This window comes from Zeus faber (assembly GCF_960531495.2).
Source record: "Zeus faber genome assembly, chromosome: 19".
In the NCBI taxonomy this organism is placed as follows: Eukaryota; Metazoa; Chordata; class Actinopteri; order Zeiformes; family Zeidae; genus Zeus; species Zeus faber.
Genome location: NC_137206.1, coordinates 3031397 through 3049690, shown reverse-complemented (window position 1 = coordinate 3049690; position 18294 = coordinate 3031397). Strand labels below are relative to the sequence as shown.

The 18294-nt window shown below is 47.0% G+C and overlaps 1 protein-coding gene across 6 annotated transcripts in view; it reads right to left on the bottom strand.

Annotated features, from left to right (window-relative positions):
• Nucleotides 1-1489: 1489 nt before the first annotated feature.
• myom1b (myomesin 1b) overlaps nucleotides 1490-18294 on the bottom strand; it is a 41435-nt gene continuing 24630 nt past the window's right edge. For 2 of the 6 annotated variants that reach the window (XM_080020138.1, XM_080020141.1), the window contains 22 exons: nucleotides 18052-18178; nucleotides 17399-17583; nucleotides 17196-17310; nucleotides 16741-16897; nucleotides 16300-16406; nucleotides 15708-15752; nucleotides 15475-15611; nucleotides 15247-15391; nucleotides 14203-14262; nucleotides 14013-14080; nucleotides 12830-12943; nucleotides 12027-12080; nucleotides 11665-11752; nucleotides 10908-10946; nucleotides 10712-10817; nucleotides 9825-9988; nucleotides 9681-9717; nucleotides 8978-9000; nucleotides 8787-8842; nucleotides 8386-8601; nucleotides 4792-4933; nucleotides 1490-3249 (listed from right to left, as the gene is read on the bottom strand). In XM_080020138.1, the coding sequence (XP_079876264.1) occupies nucleotides 2942-3249; nucleotides 4792-4933; nucleotides 8386-8601; nucleotides 8787-8842; nucleotides 8978-9000; nucleotides 9681-9717; nucleotides 9825-9988; nucleotides 10712-10817; nucleotides 10908-10946; nucleotides 11665-11752; nucleotides 12027-12080; nucleotides 12830-12943; nucleotides 14013-14080; nucleotides 14203-14262; nucleotides 15247-15391; nucleotides 15475-15611; nucleotides 15708-15752; nucleotides 16300-16406; nucleotides 16741-16897; nucleotides 17196-17310; nucleotides 17399-17583; nucleotides 18052-18178 (2493 nt within the window). In that variant the 3' untranslated portion in view covers nucleotides 1490-2941. Of the gene's footprint in view, nucleotides 3250-4791; nucleotides 4934-7466; nucleotides 8602-8786; nucleotides 8843-8977; nucleotides 9001-9680; nucleotides 9718-9824; nucleotides 9989-10711; nucleotides 10818-10907; nucleotides 10947-11664; nucleotides 11753-12026; nucleotides 12081-12829; nucleotides 12944-14012; nucleotides 14081-14202; nucleotides 14263-15246; nucleotides 15392-15474; nucleotides 15612-15707; nucleotides 15753-16299; nucleotides 16407-16740; nucleotides 16898-17195; nucleotides 17311-17398; nucleotides 17584-18051; nucleotides 18179-18294 lie in introns of those variants that run through there. The other 4 variants (XM_080020140.1, XM_080020142.1, XM_080020139.1 and 1 more) reach the window with 4 other exon arrangements.

Genomic DNA, 18294 nt, shown 5'->3' with positions numbered 1-18294 from the left:
ACCAAAAAACATAAAGAAAACGGAATTAAAATATTTCAAAGCACATACACAATAAATACAAGTTCCTTGTATTATGTAAGATCTTATAGTTAGATTTTAAACATTGATTACTCTGGAATGTCTATAAATTCTGACAGTGATGTTATTGGGGTTTTATTTTGAAGAACATACTCTGGTGCCAGTTGACTTCAGAAGCGTTTATATCTTTATGACATTGAATACACTGCACTTTTTTGAATCCAGTTGTCTTCTGGTAATATTTTATTTAAAAAACACTAGACTGCGGTGATGTCATGTGATCTGAGTACTCCGTCAACTTGCCCATGCACGCGCATGCCGCCATCTTGGTGAGGTTGATCACAAACGTCATCCACAATAATGGACCGATCTGGATCAAACTCGGACGAGGGCATGTTGGAACTGCCTTGAATGCACATCTTATTTGTCTTGTTTGTGAGTCCATGACATCCGTAGAGCTCTCTCGTCAGTTACATCTGCACGTGCCTCCATCTTGGTGAGGACCCAATTGTTGTCTGTCAATGTTGTTGACCGTTCCTAGACTGCAACGCTGTCATGTGAACTGTGCTCACGTCATTTGCACATGCGCACGTGTTGAGCGATGACAAAAAGTACAGTTTTTTACTAAATTATTCCACAATAATGGACCGATCTCGATCAAACTTGGACGACGGCATGTCCGAACCACTCTGAATACACATTTGATTCATCTTGTCTGTGAGTGCAGCGGATCCATGACATCCATAGAATACAAACGTCAGTTGTTCATTAACAAATGCAATAAAGCTAAAAGCCCTAAGAATAATAATAATAATAATAATTATAGCAAATTTAGAACACATGCTTCCCGGGAAAAAGGCTCTGTCTACAATTAAGAAGACAAAAAATATCCCTTTTGTTCTTTGTGACCTGTGTGAAGATAAACAAGATTGTCTCAAAATTGTATACAAAGGATATGGAAGAATGTATTTTTAATCTCTGTGTACTGTGTACTGTATAAGCGTGCAAAACTTTCATTAAACTATACCGACAAGGAACTAAAACTCTAATTAGATATGTCATGTCGCATCTGATTTAACACACTGTGGACACGGTTCCATTCTCCCTAAATGTTGATTTTTGGCTTTTTGATGTTCCGACCCTGTCAGTGAAATACACCTGAACACGGGGGAACAGAGAAAACTTCCAACTGCAATGTCCCGACGAGGCGCAAAATGTGTTATTTCCCAGGTTTAACCTATGAAAACATGTAAAAGTAACGCTGAAAGAACCCCCAACTCCTAATCCTCTGTGAATTAATTCTGCCCTAGTTCCTCCAGAGAATGTCGGCTGTGTTTTGTGTTTTACTACCTGACGGCACCTTGCATGCTGGGTTCTGTTACAATTCCCTGAATCTCACAATAGAATAGTGTATAACGGCCTCTTTATTCGAGCAAACGTGATTAAATACAGTACGACACAAAATACAATGAAAAAATAAGCCCAATCCAAATAAAAACCAACAAAAAAAATATATAGGCTTTGAGATTATTAGTGAATTAGTGCTTGGAATACAATAAACAGCAAAATGTCACGAGATAAGATATTTAAAAAGGCTACATTCGTTATTATAAATACCAATCAGATATTTAGTTGAAATATAATAAATAATAAAATAAAAATACAAATAAAACCAAAATAGGTTTTCATCACCATCCCATGAGCAAACAGACGCACGTCAAAACCGACCGTGTTTCCCCAAAAGGCCCCAAACCGTTTGATTTGACTCAAGTTTTCCGAAACGCTTTGTGGGTGTGAAGGACGGTGAAATGTGTTGGACGCGTCGTGTGAACCTTAAAGCGCGCTTCACACCGAAGACCACAAACGACAAGAGCAAGCCGGAAGTCACCTTTTCGCACCTTGAGGCTCCGGGACGCGCTCAAGCTTTCCCAACCACACCACCAGTTTGCCTCCGACACTACGACCGGACGTGACGTCGGTCGCGGTTTTTTGTTTTTTTTATTATTATAACCGGGATTAAAACTTCACACATACCAAATAATGACGTTAATAACGTTAACATTGGACGTCAACATATTCACTATCAATGAATGTGTTATTTTTATATCAGTGGAAACATTTTTTTTTTTGCACGTTGCAAACTCCATGTGAAGGGAGTTTGAAACCGTCGTTCATGGAAGTTGGTGAATGTGCCGCTGAGCAAACGACTTCCTGTTGTTTCGGGGGAAAAAACAAGCTCTCCCCATTTTCCACACACAGTTCGTCCGACGGCCACCAGGGGGAGGATCCGCCTGTGAGGATGCGTTTACGGACTAGGTGTGAAGTTCAGAGGTGGCGGGTTCGGCGCCAGGTCTGACTGCACGTTTTGACCGGTTCTCTTTGAGTCCTAATTTGCATAAATAGAAGAAAGAAACTCAATGAAGTGAATTTAGGAAACACGGCTCAGTTTTCCCTCCGTGTAATTTAGAATTTGGGACAATCGGCTGTTTTTTCCACCGTAAAAGTATTTGTGTTGTTGTTGTTTTTTTTCTACAATCAATATTCCCATCTGGGACAATTAAGTAAAATAAAAATGAAAATAAATAAACACTGGAGTGAGGGAGAGAGAAAGTTTGCAATAATAAAATTAACAAACCTTTTTTTACCTTTTTTCTGTCTTGTCAATTTTGTCTATTTTAATTATCGCATATTTCACTGCAGATTATTATTCATTCCATTCAGAATTTCATTCAGATTATTACTGCTGTGATCATGTATTCATTTATTCATTTTATTTTTGCCTTAATGTCTTTACCTGATCATATGCTGTGTCATGTTATAACTTTAGTGGTTTTCAGTGGAATGGAACGATCTGCAGCTGCTGAAACGAGGCTGAGATGAGGTTTGGGACCCTCGAGGGCCCCGTCTGCTCGGGTTCTGCTGCTCACGCGGGAGAAGAAGAGGAAGAAGGCCCCGCACCCGGATCCGGATGGTCCCCCTTCTCTCCATCACCTCCGCCCGTCACCTTCACCCTCTGCTCCGTCTTCCCCTCCGTCTCCGTCCTCGGCTCCTTCTTCTCCGCCTTCCCCTCCTTCTCCGTCTTCTGCTCTGTCTTCCCCGTCTTCGCCATCTTCCCTTCCTTCTTATCCTCCTTCTGCTCCTTCGCCTGCACCTTCATCTCCATCCTCTCTGCTGCCTCTCCGGCCTCGCTGTTCCTTCTGCCCGTGGGAGGAACCTGGAGGACGTCCGGGTCTGAGGCAGAACGGAGGGTGGAGGCGGAGGCGGATGGATCGACGGAGCAGTTTGTTATAAAAAAAAGGGACAAAATGAACGAAATAACTTCAGAAAAATGAACCCACTGACGACACTTCCTTGAGTTTTGTGTGTGATTGAGGACGAGAACCGAACGGACGACCAGGAGATATTTGGACCCGTCGCAGACAGGAGGAGGTCCGTCAGCTGGGTTTCTGCAGATTTCAACATTTAGACTTTTAGACCTTTATTAATGCAATTTAAGACCTATTTTACGCCCCTAACTGGCAAAGAAGTGCAAAGGTTATGAAGAAAGCGGAGGAGTCCCACATGTCTGAAATATGCTTGGCAGCCGACGGGGAGTGGGGCAGAGCGGGGCGGAGCGGGGCGGGGTGGGGACTACCGACACAAATTACAGTTTCACGAGTTCCTGTGAACGCAGCATCACTTCCGAGACGAATTACAGTGTTCCGAGTTTCCGCAAACGCAGCACCACTTGCTGCTGTCCCGATACAAACTTGGAGCGCTTCTGTCCGCGTCTTCTAACGTAGCACTGGTCCATTGATGGCAGATGGTGTCGTTCTCTCAGACAGATAAACATTTTTTTTAAATGATGCTAAAACGGGTCACCCCCCATTTAAAGACATTTAAGACATTTAAGACGTTTTAAGGCCTAAAATTGAGGTTATTGGATTTTAGACTTCATAAGACTTTTCAAGGACCTGCGGAAACAACCGGTGCATAGTTCCCTTCCAAGTGTTGGACCGAAACCGAACAACCACAAACATCTTGTTGTCCTTTTCTGCCTCTAAGCACGTCTGTTTACTTAGACGTCAAGTCAAGTCAAGTCAAGTCAAGTCAAGTCAAGTCAAGTCAAGTCAAGTTAAGTTAAGTTAAGTTAAGTTAAGTTAAGTTAAGTTAAGTTAAGTTCAGTTCAGTTCAGTTCAGTTCAGTTCAGTTCAGTTCAAATCACTTCAAGTCAAGTTAAGCTAAGGCAGGTCACGTCAAGTCAAGCTAAACTAAGTCAAGCTAAACTAAGCCAAGCCAAGCCAGGTGTTGGACAGAAACCGAACAAACCCAGACGTCAACCCAAGCCAGGCCAAGCCAAGCCAAGTCAAGCCAAGTCAAGTCAAGCTAAGTCAAGCTAAGTCAAGTGGTCCACGGCATCCTTCCCGTTCTGCAGAGCGAGAAATGGTACGAATTTTGTAAACTGGTCCAAATTTCCATTTTCCAAATAATCCAAAGGATTATTTGTCAGTGTTGACAAGCTGGAAGCTTCTGGGTCTTTTTGACCCTTCCATTGTGCTGACAACCATAAGAGAAGGTGAAGTTTGAACATTTTAAATGTGCATGAAACTGATTGAAATCAGTGAAATACCAATGACGCTGAACCTGCAGTGTCTTCATTTGGTCATTAAATGTAGAATAAAGCTCAAGAGACCAAAACGGGGACGAGAAGGCCAAACGTTCCACCGCCACCTTGCTTCCAGCCACATCCGCCACCGTCCGGTACCTTTTGTTTTTCCGACCTCGGCGACTCACCCTTCCGTTTCTGGATCTTTCGCCCGGTCACCGCCGCGTTCCTCCTCTCCGTCGGGGTGTCGGGGCCGAACACCACGTTCCCGTCGGCGTCGGTGTAGTACGACGCCCCGCCCACGTCGCCCGTCCCCTTGGTGACAACGATCTGGGGAGGACGTGGCGCGGTGGGTTAAAAACGCTCAGAGCCATTCGTTGGGAAGTCGCCATCCACCTCCACCGCCATTTTCTGAATACCTGGCAACCCAGAGCGACCTGTCCTACTGGTGCTGGTAAATGTTCGGATATGAGATATGTTGTGATGGTCAGTTAAATTAATTAACGTCCTCCCAACGAAGAACTCGAAAGGAATTTCACCAACGTTTAATGGCCAACCACAGACAACAGATTTGTGCTGTTTATTGGTAACTTTGGCCTTTTGAATTATGACATGTACAGGTGGTTAAACACAGTTGCAGCTAATAACATGAGCTGTGGTCGTGCTCCATTTCGGGGGAGTGCCGGTCCGACCGGACGTCGGTAGGCGCCGCTGCTGTGTTGCCAGGTAACGTACACCACCTAACACTTCCAGCCCAGAGTCGGTGAATGTGTCCCAGTTTAACAGGAAACCCGCACAGCTGGCAACCCCTCCCAGAGCTGGGGAAACAGAAAAAGCTGTTTATGCACAGCGAGGGCGTGATTTTGGGGGTGTTAGCCTTCAGGGAGGGGTCTGAACGCCCCCTTGGAAGGGACCTTCCCTTTGTTGATTTTTACCTTTACGTAAAGCGTCTGGACTTCTGAGTCCTCTCTGCAAACGTAATATAATCAAGTTTCCATTTCAACTTTTACCTGAGATGATGATGAATGTTGTATGAACTCTTGAACGCACCGAGTGCTCAGTACCCGGAAATAATCGATGTTGTATACACATCTATAGTTTTCAAATAGAAGTAAAATGAGCAAATGGAAGGTACAGTAACTAAAATATTCTAATGTTAAAATCACATAATCTAATATACAAACACATTTTGCTTACATTCACAAAATACACAATAGACACTTATTGATAAATCTGACCCTATTTTACTATAACTCAATGTTTTTCCTGTTGTGCTCCACCATCTGGGCCTGGCTCCGCTGGGTGAACTCTTCGTCCTCCTCCGCGTCAATTCTTCGTTTCTTCGCTTAGGAATTGAAATGTATGTTGAGGGACGTCTCAGCATCTGAGTTATGAGTTGTTTTTTCTCAAGTTTCTGACTTTTGACTTATTTTCCACCTGGTGAGGAGGCGGCATTTAAAGCGTGTGATATTAAATCGAGTGTAATTTAGCGGCACCGCTCCAAAGGGAACTGGGTTTCAGTGGTTTTGTGCTGGCTCAGTGTAATGATCAGCTCCTGATCAGAGTTGATGTGTCGGCGTCGACGCCGACGGAAACTGGGGTGAAAGGGGAGGAGTCGAGAGGCCCAGGCGGAGAGTGTGGTCGCTGAAGGCCACTTCCTGCACAGTCCCCTTCCTCTTTTCCCTCTCAAAAAGGGGGCGTGGTTACCAACGGAAGGCAACACATCATCATCACCATGGCAACCAGTGATAAACGAGGCCGACTCTCACAGACACTACTGGTGTCAATAATGCAGTAAAAGTGAATATTATGAGGACTTGGTGTCCAGAGGTGGAAGTTATTATTATCATGATATATTATTGGATAATCATGCGTCGTGTCTGGATTTTAGCACAATTTTTTTTTCCCATTTTTGCACTAAAATCCATTATAAAAAAAAAACATGTCAAACACAGGAATGCACTGATTGTGAAATTCTGGGCCGATACCGATACCGATGTTTTCCAAGCTCTCCCGAACGCAGCATCACTTACAGTTTTTCCCGAGTTTCCATGAACGCAGCATCACTTCCTGCTTGGAGCGCCACTCTTCTACAATCGGTCGCGGGTGGCGTCATTCTCTCAGACGGATTAAAAAATATATACTAAAACGGGTCGCCCAATATACTTTGGCGGCTATTAATATACCCAGACAGCCCCAATTAAAGTCTATAGCCGTTTCTCAATACCAAGTACGCGAAGTCCGGAATTGCGGACTTGGTAGTTCAGACTTGGCAAGTTGGACTCGGGAGTACAGACTCCTGGGGACCATTACCATTCCCAGCGCTTGGTGCGAAATGCATTCTGGGATACTTGTCTGTCCCACATCCACACAAGTCACCACCGATGCATCCTCCATAAAATTGGCGGAGCAAGTCCACATCCGGGCATTTGGACTGGACTTGGCTTGATGCGTACTTTGAATTGGAACAGTACTTGGGCTGCGACTGATGACGTTCCGCAAGTCCACAAGAACACAAGTACAGACCAGAACACAAGTACAGACAAGAAGGCAGATTGAGAAAGGCCTTACGTGTGGGGAACGCTGCAACATTTAACCGACGCAAAACCGACGTAACAACAGATAAACATTACCCTCCGCTATCAGTGAATGTCGTCTTATTTACCGATAGGCAGATGGCCGTCAACACGGCGAATATCGACCGATACCGATGTACAGTCGATAAATCGGTGCATCCCTCGTAAAACATGGCTGACAAAACACTGGAGGTGGCCTTTCAGGGAAGGAGGGAAATGGCAGGAAGTGGAAGGTTTGAGGGTTTGAGGAAAAGGGTCCAGACTCAGAGACACAAGTGGAGAGGAGGCAGAGGGAACACATGCTGTTTATTAGTCTTTTCAGGAGAGAGAGAGAGAGAGAGAGAGAGAGAGAGAGAGAGAGAGAAAGAGAGGGAGGGAAGCTGGATTCCCGAGCGACATTTTAATATTTCACATCATAACACGTCTGACAGGGAAGGACACGGCATCATGGAGAGTTAAAAACAGTGACAGTCGGTGAAGAAGGAGGAAATGAAGACAGGAGGGGGGAGGAGAGACGCTTTCACAAAAGAAGGAAGGAGACGCAACCGTGAAAGGTGGGCCCCCGACATTCAAAGTGGCAGCAGGAAACGGAACACACATGAGAGACAGGAAGCAGAATCTCTGACAGTCGCCCGCGCCGCGCCCCAAACCACTCGCTCGGTCAATTCGATGAACCACATCGTCCTCTGAGGGGACGCCCAAACGACCCCTGGCTGACCTTGGATGTTGGCCACCAGAGCGAGAATATCCCATAATTGTACGAGGGGAGAAGGGTTTGGAAGGCGGCGCGTCGGTGACACCTTGATCATTCTCAATTATCCTCCTGTAGTTTTCCCCCCCGACAACAAAACACTTTGTTATATGTTCGCCAACTTGTTGTTTTTTTTCCCGATCCAACACATTTTAAACTCCACACAAATGAAAACGTTATGATGATCGGCCAAACAGTGGACCCGATCAAACGTTCGAATAATGACGTACATTCAGTTTGGCTAAACATGACATGACTCAGATTAGAATTTGAAATCGGCACTTAATCCCTTTCAGTGCGACGACATCCTCACGACTCGTTTTTTTTTTTCCTACATTTTCATTGTTTTTTTTTTTTGGTTTTTTTTGTTTTTTCTTTTAAACAAATTCTCGCGGGTGCCGGGGCCTCCTTTACTTTTTCTTGCCGCCCTCCTCGCCGTCGGTGAAGACACTTACGGTGAACTCCCCGCTCTCCGTGCCGTACTTGTTCTTCACCAGGATGCTGTACTTGCCGGAGTCGGACGCGTTCACCGTGGTGACGGTGAAGCTGGCGAACTTGCCCGACTGGAAGCGCAGGACGTAGTGGTCGTCCGACACCATCTCCCGGTCGTTCTTCAGCCAGGTCACCTCGGGCACCGGGTCCCCCGAAATGTTGCACGTCAGGTTGAGGGCCTGAGGAAGAGAACGGATGAATTCACACGCGGGGGGGGGGGGGGACATGTGCGGCCACACGCAGGGGTGTGCGGCGTGGCTTGAACTGAGCCCGCGGATTTTCACCGAAGTTCCCAAAATGTAGCAGGTGGAAGATGCACTGTAAAATTGAAAGACGGCCTCAGCGATGCATCCACTGCACGCACCTTGCCCTCCTGGATGGTGACCATGTCAGGAAGACCCCCCGCCACTCTGGCACGACCTGCAAGGGGCACGCGCTCAATAAGCCTCACGTTTAACAGTTCTGCGTTTGAAGGACAAGTTGTCCTGGAGTGACGATGGAACCAGAATCAAAACAGAAACGGTCGTTTGAAAAGGAATTCGAAAGAAAACTCACTTCTTTCTGCAATTGCGGCGGCTCTGAGGAGAGGATCAAAAGACAAGCAGGTAAAAAACGTATTGAAAGTAAAGTATTCAGAGGGAGTGTGAGCTTGATTAAGTTCTAGTGTTAAGTTACATAGTGAAGGTTATTACTAATAATAATAATAATAATAATAATAATAATAAATATAGCTGCAGGCAGCAATGCGAGGGGTCCAGGTTAGTCGCATTAGTCACGAATTACAGTTTTCCGAGTTCCCGTGAAATGCAGCGTTACTTCAGATTGAGCCCAATTACAATTTTCCGAGTTCCCATGGAACGCAGCATCAGTTCGAACGCATTTTTCCGGGTTCCCATGGAACGCAGCATCGGCTCCCTCTCGACCCGGCGCAGATCCCGCGTGAAGCAACCAATACGCACCAACGGAGTCGAGACCGCAGCGTACTGCGTCCCATGCGGAAGCCCCCCCCCCCCCCAAGAGCCACACCCTGCACATAGATATACAACACCTCGCCCCGCTCCATTAACGTTTGGCTACTTCCAAGAGACTGGCAACGTTTTTTCACTAATTCCTGCTCCAAATTATACATTGATGTAGATCAAACTTAGATGACAAAATCTGAGATGCTACGAATCCAACCACACTTCATTCACGTCCGTGGGTTCGGCCGTTGCTGTGTGCCAAGCAACACCAAAAATAACACAGATGAGCAACTTACTTGAGCCTCTGGAATTCCGCAAACGCATCGTCAAACCCTGCAAAACAGAGAACAGGCTCCAAGTGAGCTCTCACAATACCAAATGTATAAAAACAAACCATAAAAAAACCTGAATCGAGGTGACGGAGCACGGGTCAGCCCCACCTTGCCCGGCCAGCTCCACCGTCCTGCGCAGGCCCCCCTGCCCGTCGTTGAACTCGATGGCGTACTTCCCCGTGTCCTTCTCCGTCGGCTCCTTGATCTGCAGCCACAGCTGCTCGCCCACCACGCCGCTCTTGATGCGGTCGGAGAAGGCGATGGCAGAGTCCCTGCGTCCCGGGGCGGGAGAGAGATCGGATCAGGTACTTTATTCATGTGCGTGAGGAACAGAGGCAGGTTTGACGTTTTGAACATTTCATAGGCAAGTCGACTTCAAAGTCCTTTAGATGAGACATTATAGAGGAACTTTACTGTTCATTGTCAATTTTTAGCAATATCATGGATATGGAAACTACAAACATGTGAAATCTAAAATGAGAAATATCAATTTAAAGCGGCTCTTTCAATGGTGTTAGGGAATACACCAAGAACCGTATCTGGTCCGAGTAGACAAATAAACACAAAAATACTCTAGGGTAGAAATTTAGATGAAATGTTACTCAGTTATTACAAACTAGGAGATGCGACTGCAATTACACTACCACACACACACACACACACACACCTGAAAAAAAGAAAATCATAATTTCATCGAGACTGCCTGGTTAAATTAAATCAAAATTTCAATTAATATAAAACAAACCCAGATAGAAGTGACTGCACTTTAAATCAAAGGTTTCCTGAACTTCCCACAAAGAACTTCCCTGAACTTCTTTACGAACACCTCCAACTACAGGTTGAACAGGGTATTGCAGCTGCCACATCCAGTTCAATCGGTGCCAAGTCATCTCATTTACCGTACAAGGGAACACATCTAATCTAATCACCTGGTACTAACGTGAGCCAATCAGAAGGAGCGATAGACACACAAAGATAAAAGCAGCAGAACACACTTGTAGTGCCAGGTGACTTGGAGCAAGTCGTTGTAGTAGCTGACGAAGGTGTAGAGACGGATCCCCTCGTCGGTGCTGGTGATCTTCAGCGGCGTGGAGGAGTTGGCTGCGGAGACAAGGTTGGGGCGTCAAGGTGTCCAGGTGTTGAGAGGACAATTAAAGGGATTACTCAGGGGGCGGGGCTTTGCTCGCTCACCGATAACGCGGAAAACGTGGTTCATCAGGTCCTTGAAACCTTGAAACGAGAGAGATCATAGGTCACGGATAAACACTGTGCAAAGGGTTATGAAAGACCACGTTTTCTGCTTGAAAGGCGCAGCGGGTGGAGGCGTCGCAGAAATGGAGACGGGGGGACCCGGTGAGACCGGAGTGGACCGAAGAGAAAACTTTAACCGATAGTTGCCAGAAGAAATATCGATTCTGCCTGTTTTCCCCTGTTTGTGTGACTACGATCGATGATTAAGAGCAGGATCAAAACACACTGCGGCAGCTCCGCCTGCCACACCCCACCCGAGTGGTGTTCTCACGGAGACACAGGCGGCGGGGCTGCTGACACAAGGTGATTGTAGAGAGGGGGCGAGGTGGAACACGCCCGGAGAGCGGATGGACAACATGTCACGATAAGGGCTCCTCTCCTGTGGGTGTGTGGGGGACGGGGGCTTTACCTGTTGCTTGTTGATTACTCTAACGAGCAACAGGCGTACAGCCACCCTGATCCTGGGCCCCAATTACCTAGACCCAGGATCAGTGTGGCTGCTCAAACCACACCATCCCTACACCACACACACACACACACACACACACACACACACACGTTGAACATGCATACAAAGGAACAGCCTAAAGACAATATTTATTAGGCTCCCTTCAAGCCACCGCCGCCATCTACATCTACGAGCTTGACTTCAAGCTTGACTTCAAGGTCAAATTATACCGTCTCCTCTGCTCGGTACCTTGATCGGTCAGATTGAGCGTGGACGAGTCCTTCCCTCTGTCGTCCTTCAGAACAATCCCATAAACCCCAGCGTCTTTCTTGGAAATCTGGAAGGCAGAGTACGGTCAGAACCAGCGCTCGGCGGCGGGAAGACATTTTTTGAGACGGAACACGAGACAGTCAACTGAAAAGCAAAAAGCTTTTCTCTCCTGCCAAGGGTGCTGCAGGACACGTAGATAAAGACGGAGAAGCAAAAAAGCCGACAAAGGAGTGAACACACGCAGGAAGGACTGGAGGGAGGGACGGGAAGCAAGCCGCACGCAGGCCAACTGACAAACAGCAGAAACGCTTTGACTCGGGGTGAAAACAAGTGATTCCAACTTTTAGTCTTCTCCAGGTTACGTCATCCACCTTGCCCCCTGCCTCTGCACAGCGCTGAAAAGGGACACACAGTGTGTTTGTACGTGATGTTACTATGGCAACACGGTGACATGCGCACAGGAACAACGAGTGGCTTTTCACACATACATTTAAAACGATGAATTTTATGGTGAGGATTATTAAACAACAGAAACGAGGACGTCACAACAACGGACTGATTAAAGCAGCTGCTTACTAGTGGCAGTGATTCTGTGAGGGCTTGTTTTAAAGGAAACAAAAATTGGCGCTCGTTATGGGATACTTTGGGGAATTTGCTTGTCGTCGAACTAACCAGGATTCTGATTCACACGAGACGTTTCTGTTAAATAACATCAGTTGAGACGCTGGAGGGTGTATTTCCCTGATTTCCCAGGAGCTAGGCTAGCTGATCCCCTCTGCAGCCATGCATTAGGCTAACGCAGTTAGCATGCAGCCCGTCACTGTCTCTGTACTGGACACACAGGGGTGAAACCGGTGTCGACCTTTCTCGTCTCTTCTGGGTAAGACAGACAAAAAGCAAATTTCCCCCCCAAAAAACTGGGTTATCCCTTCAATGAAATGAAATGAAAGCAACGATGGGATATAGAATTCTGCAGCACCAGGAAGCACATTCCATCAACAAGCCAGTAAGCCAACTTTAAGGTTTTAACTTAACTCACCAACCAACAATCAGTGAGGAGTGAGGAGTCCATGTATTTTGGGGGATTTAAGGAGATGTGTGATGTCACAAACGAGGCCTTGTCCTCCTCCTGCTCCTCCCTTACCTGAGCGATCTCCAGCTTCAGGACTCCCTCGGTGAAGCTCAGGTGCTCGTCCGACTTGATCTCGCGTCCGTCCTTGGACCACAGTGCCACCGTGTCCTTCTTAATGTTCCCCACCTTCAGATGAAACAGAGGGTTGAGCTGATGAAGAGGTTCTTCAATCCTTGCAGAATTATATTTTAAAAAGCTAGAAAAGAGGTCTGAAGAGTAATTACTTGCCAAATATTGCACCCATAGTGTACTCTGATATAATTTCAGCTTTTTGAAAATTAATTTTCAGCCACTGGTAAGTTAGAACGTCAATATTTCTGAACTAAGATGTGGGATGTGGCTATGGGTGCCTCTGGATAACAGTGGTTAACAGTTAAATACCCAACAAATTAAAAATACTCAGTTTAAAAAGTTTCGATGTTTTTCTTATCTGGCGTACCACCAGGAGGCGCTCTGCGTGCCACCGGTGCTACTTGTATGACAGTTTGAGGATCACTGCTCTGGATATCACAGGTAAAAGGTACATGTGGCAGCTCCGCCTGCCACACGCCCCCACGAGGGCCTTTCCACGGCCCTCCGATACAGAGACACATGTGATGGAGTTGAAAACACACCAGGTTATCGTAGAGTGCGCTAGGTGGAACAAGCCTGGAGTAAATGGACGCATGTCATGACAAGGGGGATGGGTGATTTAACCTGTTGCTCGTTGATTGCTATAGCGAGCAACAGGTGTACAGCCACCCTGATCCCCGGCCCAATTACCCAGACCCAAGATAGGTGGGGCTCAAACCACACCGCCCCCACACCACAGTACAATACTCTCAGTATTAGGTATTATTAGTATAAATTCGGTGTAATCTCTGCTTTCAGTGATAGCAAATTTAAAAAAAAGACTCTTTATTTGTGTTAAAATTGTCATTTGTGTCAGTGTCATTTCCAAATGATAATAAGCAAAATTACAAAATGACATCAATCAATCAAAAACAAACAACGAATAATCAAGATAGACGTATATTGGCTCTGAACGCTAGTGTGATTGTCGGAGATGAAATAATGTTTAAAAAGGCAGTTTTTAATATTCTGTACAGAATAGTGTGAATTCTGTGCAGAAGTGGAATTACACACGCAGAATCCAAACAATAACACTGCTGATAACTCATGTGCTCCATTCTGGGTATTCGAGCCACTTCCTCACCTTACACTTCAGGATGACGCAGCACTCCGGCGTCACCTCGTACCCCAGGTACTCCACAAAGTGAGGACCTGGGGGAGAGCAGGCCGAGCCCTTAGCAGGCTGCATTACAGGAGTTTATAATGCACTTTAAACTGGTAAATAAGTAAAAAGGACAAGGTGGTGTGAGGCCAACGAGGCCCCCGTGTCGTACCTTGCTTCCTGAACCACTCCTTCCTCTGGAACTCCGACTCCTTCTGCAGATCCTTGAACACTGCCGTGCAGGAAGAAGGCCTTAATTTACAATTTTGGTCATTTTTTTTTTTTACAATTCAGGTTCATAATTAAGAATAAAGATGCTGAATGAAGAGTGCTACTGTGAGGGTACAACTGTAGAAGGTTTGTGCTAAGATGCCATATTGATACGGATTAAGGAAATGGAAAAAAAAAATCCCCCCAAAAAAGCAATTGGTGCTTGGTTCCCTGGTGATTTCTTACTAACATGTTAATGAGAAAAAATATTCATCATTACTATTTGATAACTTATCATACAGACTTATCTCCCTTCCAGCTGAACAGTGTCTAGAGAGCTTTTGTCTCCACCTAGTGGTAAGAAATGTACAGTTCTGCATTAATTCCACAGTGTGTTATTAAGTTTATATGAAGAAATTCAACAGATAAATGAGTCATTTTCAGTTTCATTGAGTAAATGGCCTGATATTTCTCACAATATGGGAAAGAGCTCTGAGTTGTAAGTAAAAAACTAGTTTTAGTTGGACATACAGTGGTACCTTGAGTTACGAGTGCACTAACATACCAGTTTTCCGAGTTACAAGCCGTCTGAGAATAAGAAGCGGATGATGTCATTGACTTAAAGAGCAAAATAATAGAAAAACATGAGCGGGGTGTGCGTGCGATAGAATTGGCGAGGCAGTACGAGCGTAGTACTTCTACGCTATGTACCATACTGAAGCAGAAGGAGACGATAAAGGGGACTACGCCAGCCAAGGGCGTTAAAATAATGTCTAAGCAGGTTGAATTACGAGCTCTGTCACGGAACGAATTAAACTCGTAAGTCAAAGTACCGCTGTACTTTACATTTTCATTCCAGTTCAAAGGGATGAACCTCAGTTGAACCTAATAGGATTTTAAATTCCTGGGTGGACATTGTAACATACATGGATTTGGTGTTAAACCACCCGTCCCCAGAAAGCGGAGGGAACCATGACCCAGATCCTCCTCCTCCTCCCGCGCCTACCGTCCCCGATCAGCACCAGACTGGACTGGTTGGTGGCCTTTCCGTCCTGCAGCTGGAAGGTGAAGGTTCCCTCGTCCGCCGGGGTCAGAGACTCCATGATCATCTCGATCACCCCGGTGTTCTTGTCGAAGTTCATCTTGTATTTCTACAGGACAAGGCAATCAGAATACTTCATCCGGCTCCAGTGGCGGGTCTCCTTTGGGACCCCCCCTCTCCCGTCCCACTGACCTCTCCCTGTGAGAGGGCGTTGTCGTTGAAGATGTAATCCACTTTCCCGTTGGCCGACATGTTCTCCGCCTGCAGCCAGAAACGCACCCGGCCTTTCTCCTGCAGCTCCACAGCCAGCTCCGACTTCAGGGGGATGACTGGGATGCAGGCGGGAAAGAGGGGGGGGGACAGGTGAGGCCAGGTAGGCGACCTATCGAGGACGGGTGTTGAACGAGGGGCGCGGGGAGACTCACTGGGGAACTTGTGGGCGTGGCTGAGCTCCAGCAGACGTTTCAACTCTGGAAAACAGAGAGAGAGGAATAAGTTATTCAATGGAAATCGTCAAAGTCACACGGTAAAATCTTTCGCCTTCGAACTCGTCTATCAAGCTACATATTGGACATGTACATTTCTAGTTCTTTTGATAACAGAAATAAATAATTACGTCTCCCAAAATATTTTATAAGAAAAGCTCAACATTTCCAATGTGGGCATTTCTTTTGTATTTAATTAGCAAAACATGTATTGAACCAGGCCTCTAAAGCTATGACAAACCATAATATGCAAAAAACAAAACAGAACATTGAATATATAAAACATAAATTAAAACATACATAAAATACAAAAAAATATTTGTAGAATATAAAGTAAAATAATATGTAAAAAAAAAACCCAAGCTAAATAAGAGACAACCAAAAAAAGGTAGAAAGAAACGACTGGATGACATAATGTCCTGGTGGGGCCAGACCCCTTAACCTTCATAACCTGTTTAAAATCAGGGTTCAGACTTTTACTTTTAATAAGCATGTAAATAAAAACTAATTTTGTTGGGGGTGTCTGACGCACCGTGCTCTGAGAGGTGGAAGCTGGAGGACGCTCCGTCAGTGTGCGTCACAGCACACGAGTAGATGCCGACGTCCTCCTCCGCAGGAGCCAGGAAGGTGCCTCTGGACCTGCAGGGAAACAGGAAGTCTGAGCCCTGTCACGTGGGTGACAGGGCTCAGACTCGGACCGAGACTAAATACCTCGACTGAATAAAAAACCCTGCAAAAGTCCCTTCGGTTGTCGGCTTCTTGAGCACATTTAAAGGCTGTCGTGAAAGAGCGGGTCGTGAGCCGTTACACTTTTCTCTGACCAATCAGGGAAGGAGGCTCCAAATTGTGGGAAGAGCCAAGACACAAACTAACTGATTATTATATTAGTTGCACTGATTCCGCTAAAACAAATGAGATGAGAAAACCGAAAAGCTCCGTTAATTCCCCCTGGACCTGGATGCGGGCGTCTCACTTGTTGCCCTGGGTCTGCAGCGCCATGCGGGCGTCGCTGGTGATCTCTTCGTAGTTCTTGGACCAGACGAACTTGGAGTCCGGGGTCAACTCGCAGCACTCGAAGTTCAGGGAGATCACCCCGTCGTCGTCCACCTCCACAGCAATCTCCTTGGTGCCTAAAAAAACCAGTCATGGTACTCGTCCTAGTACACAGCTCCCGGACACTTCACATACTCGGACGGGTAAATGCACGGAACTCACCCCCCCCCCCAAAAAAATAAAACGCCGCTGTTACTACGACGACTACCACCACCTCGTCTGCTTCACCCAACGGCGTCTGGAAGATTGGGGTGGAGGGCGGGTGGAGAGGGCGGGGCACCGAGGCGATTTATGAGGAGTGGACAGTCGCGAAAGACCCTGAAAGAAACGCGACGGAAACTGGGTGCGGTCCGCTCCGAGCCCCCGCCCGCCTACCTGCTTTGGTCTGGGTCAGCGTCGGCTCCGTGGCCTCGGACGCTTTCCCGACTCCGGCCTTGTTCTGAGCGCGCACGCGGAACACGTACGAGCGTCCCTCCTCCAGGCCCTCCATCTGCAAGAGCCAAGAGACACGGCGCTGTTAGGGCGGAGGCCTCCGTCGACCGGGCTCTGGGTGCTGCCGGGGAGGAGGTTGCGGCCACCTTCATGAACCTCTCGCCCGTGGCCTTGTCGTTGACGCCCTTCCAGGCCTCCGCCGGCGCCTCGGCCTCCTTGACGTCGGCGTAGAAGCCGTTGACCGCGTCCCGGCCCTGGTACACGGGCGGCTTCCACAGCAGCACCAGGGAGTTGCCGCGCACCTCGGTGATCTGCAGGTCGTGGGGAGGTCCTGCGGAGCCAACCAGAGCGGAATTCCAAATCACCGACGTGCCGTCAGATCTGATTCAGAGTCTCTGCTCTGGTCTGGGAGAAAACAGTGAAACTAGGATCCAAACAGTCCTTATTGGACATCCCCGTCTTAAAACGTCTCAAAATTATATTCTAAGTTCAACTATAAGTTACACAATTATTCATTTTGCTGGGGAACCCCTGGACCCTCTTGAAGGGCCCCTGTGGGTCCACGGACGCCACGTTGAGAACCACCGGTTCGGCCCATTCGGTATAAATCGCTCGTTGTTCATTCATGAAAAAAAGTTGTTTAATCAGCAAAACTTAGATTTTTTAAAAGTAAAAACTATGTTGGAACAGGGATTCCCAAGCGGCTGTGGCTGGACACCGGAGGGTAAGGGTACTTCAGCGCCAGGGCGGAGGCCCGGACGGGGTCGGGTATCGAACCGAGAGGGGTTTGGCTCCTCACCGGGCACAGCGATGGTCCACTCCTCGCAGAGGAAGACGTCGCTGGGCAGGGAGGGGATCCCCACGCCCGCCATGTTGGCGGCGCGCACCTGGAACTGGTACTTCCTGTTCTCCTTCAGGTCGCACACCTGGGGGCAGAGGGCGGTCAGGTGTGTTCCAGCACCTCTGACTGGATTCAGTGATATCGGCTCCAGGTTGAGCGGAGCAGCCCTGCGTCGGGGCGGTTGTGCTCTATAATGCATGT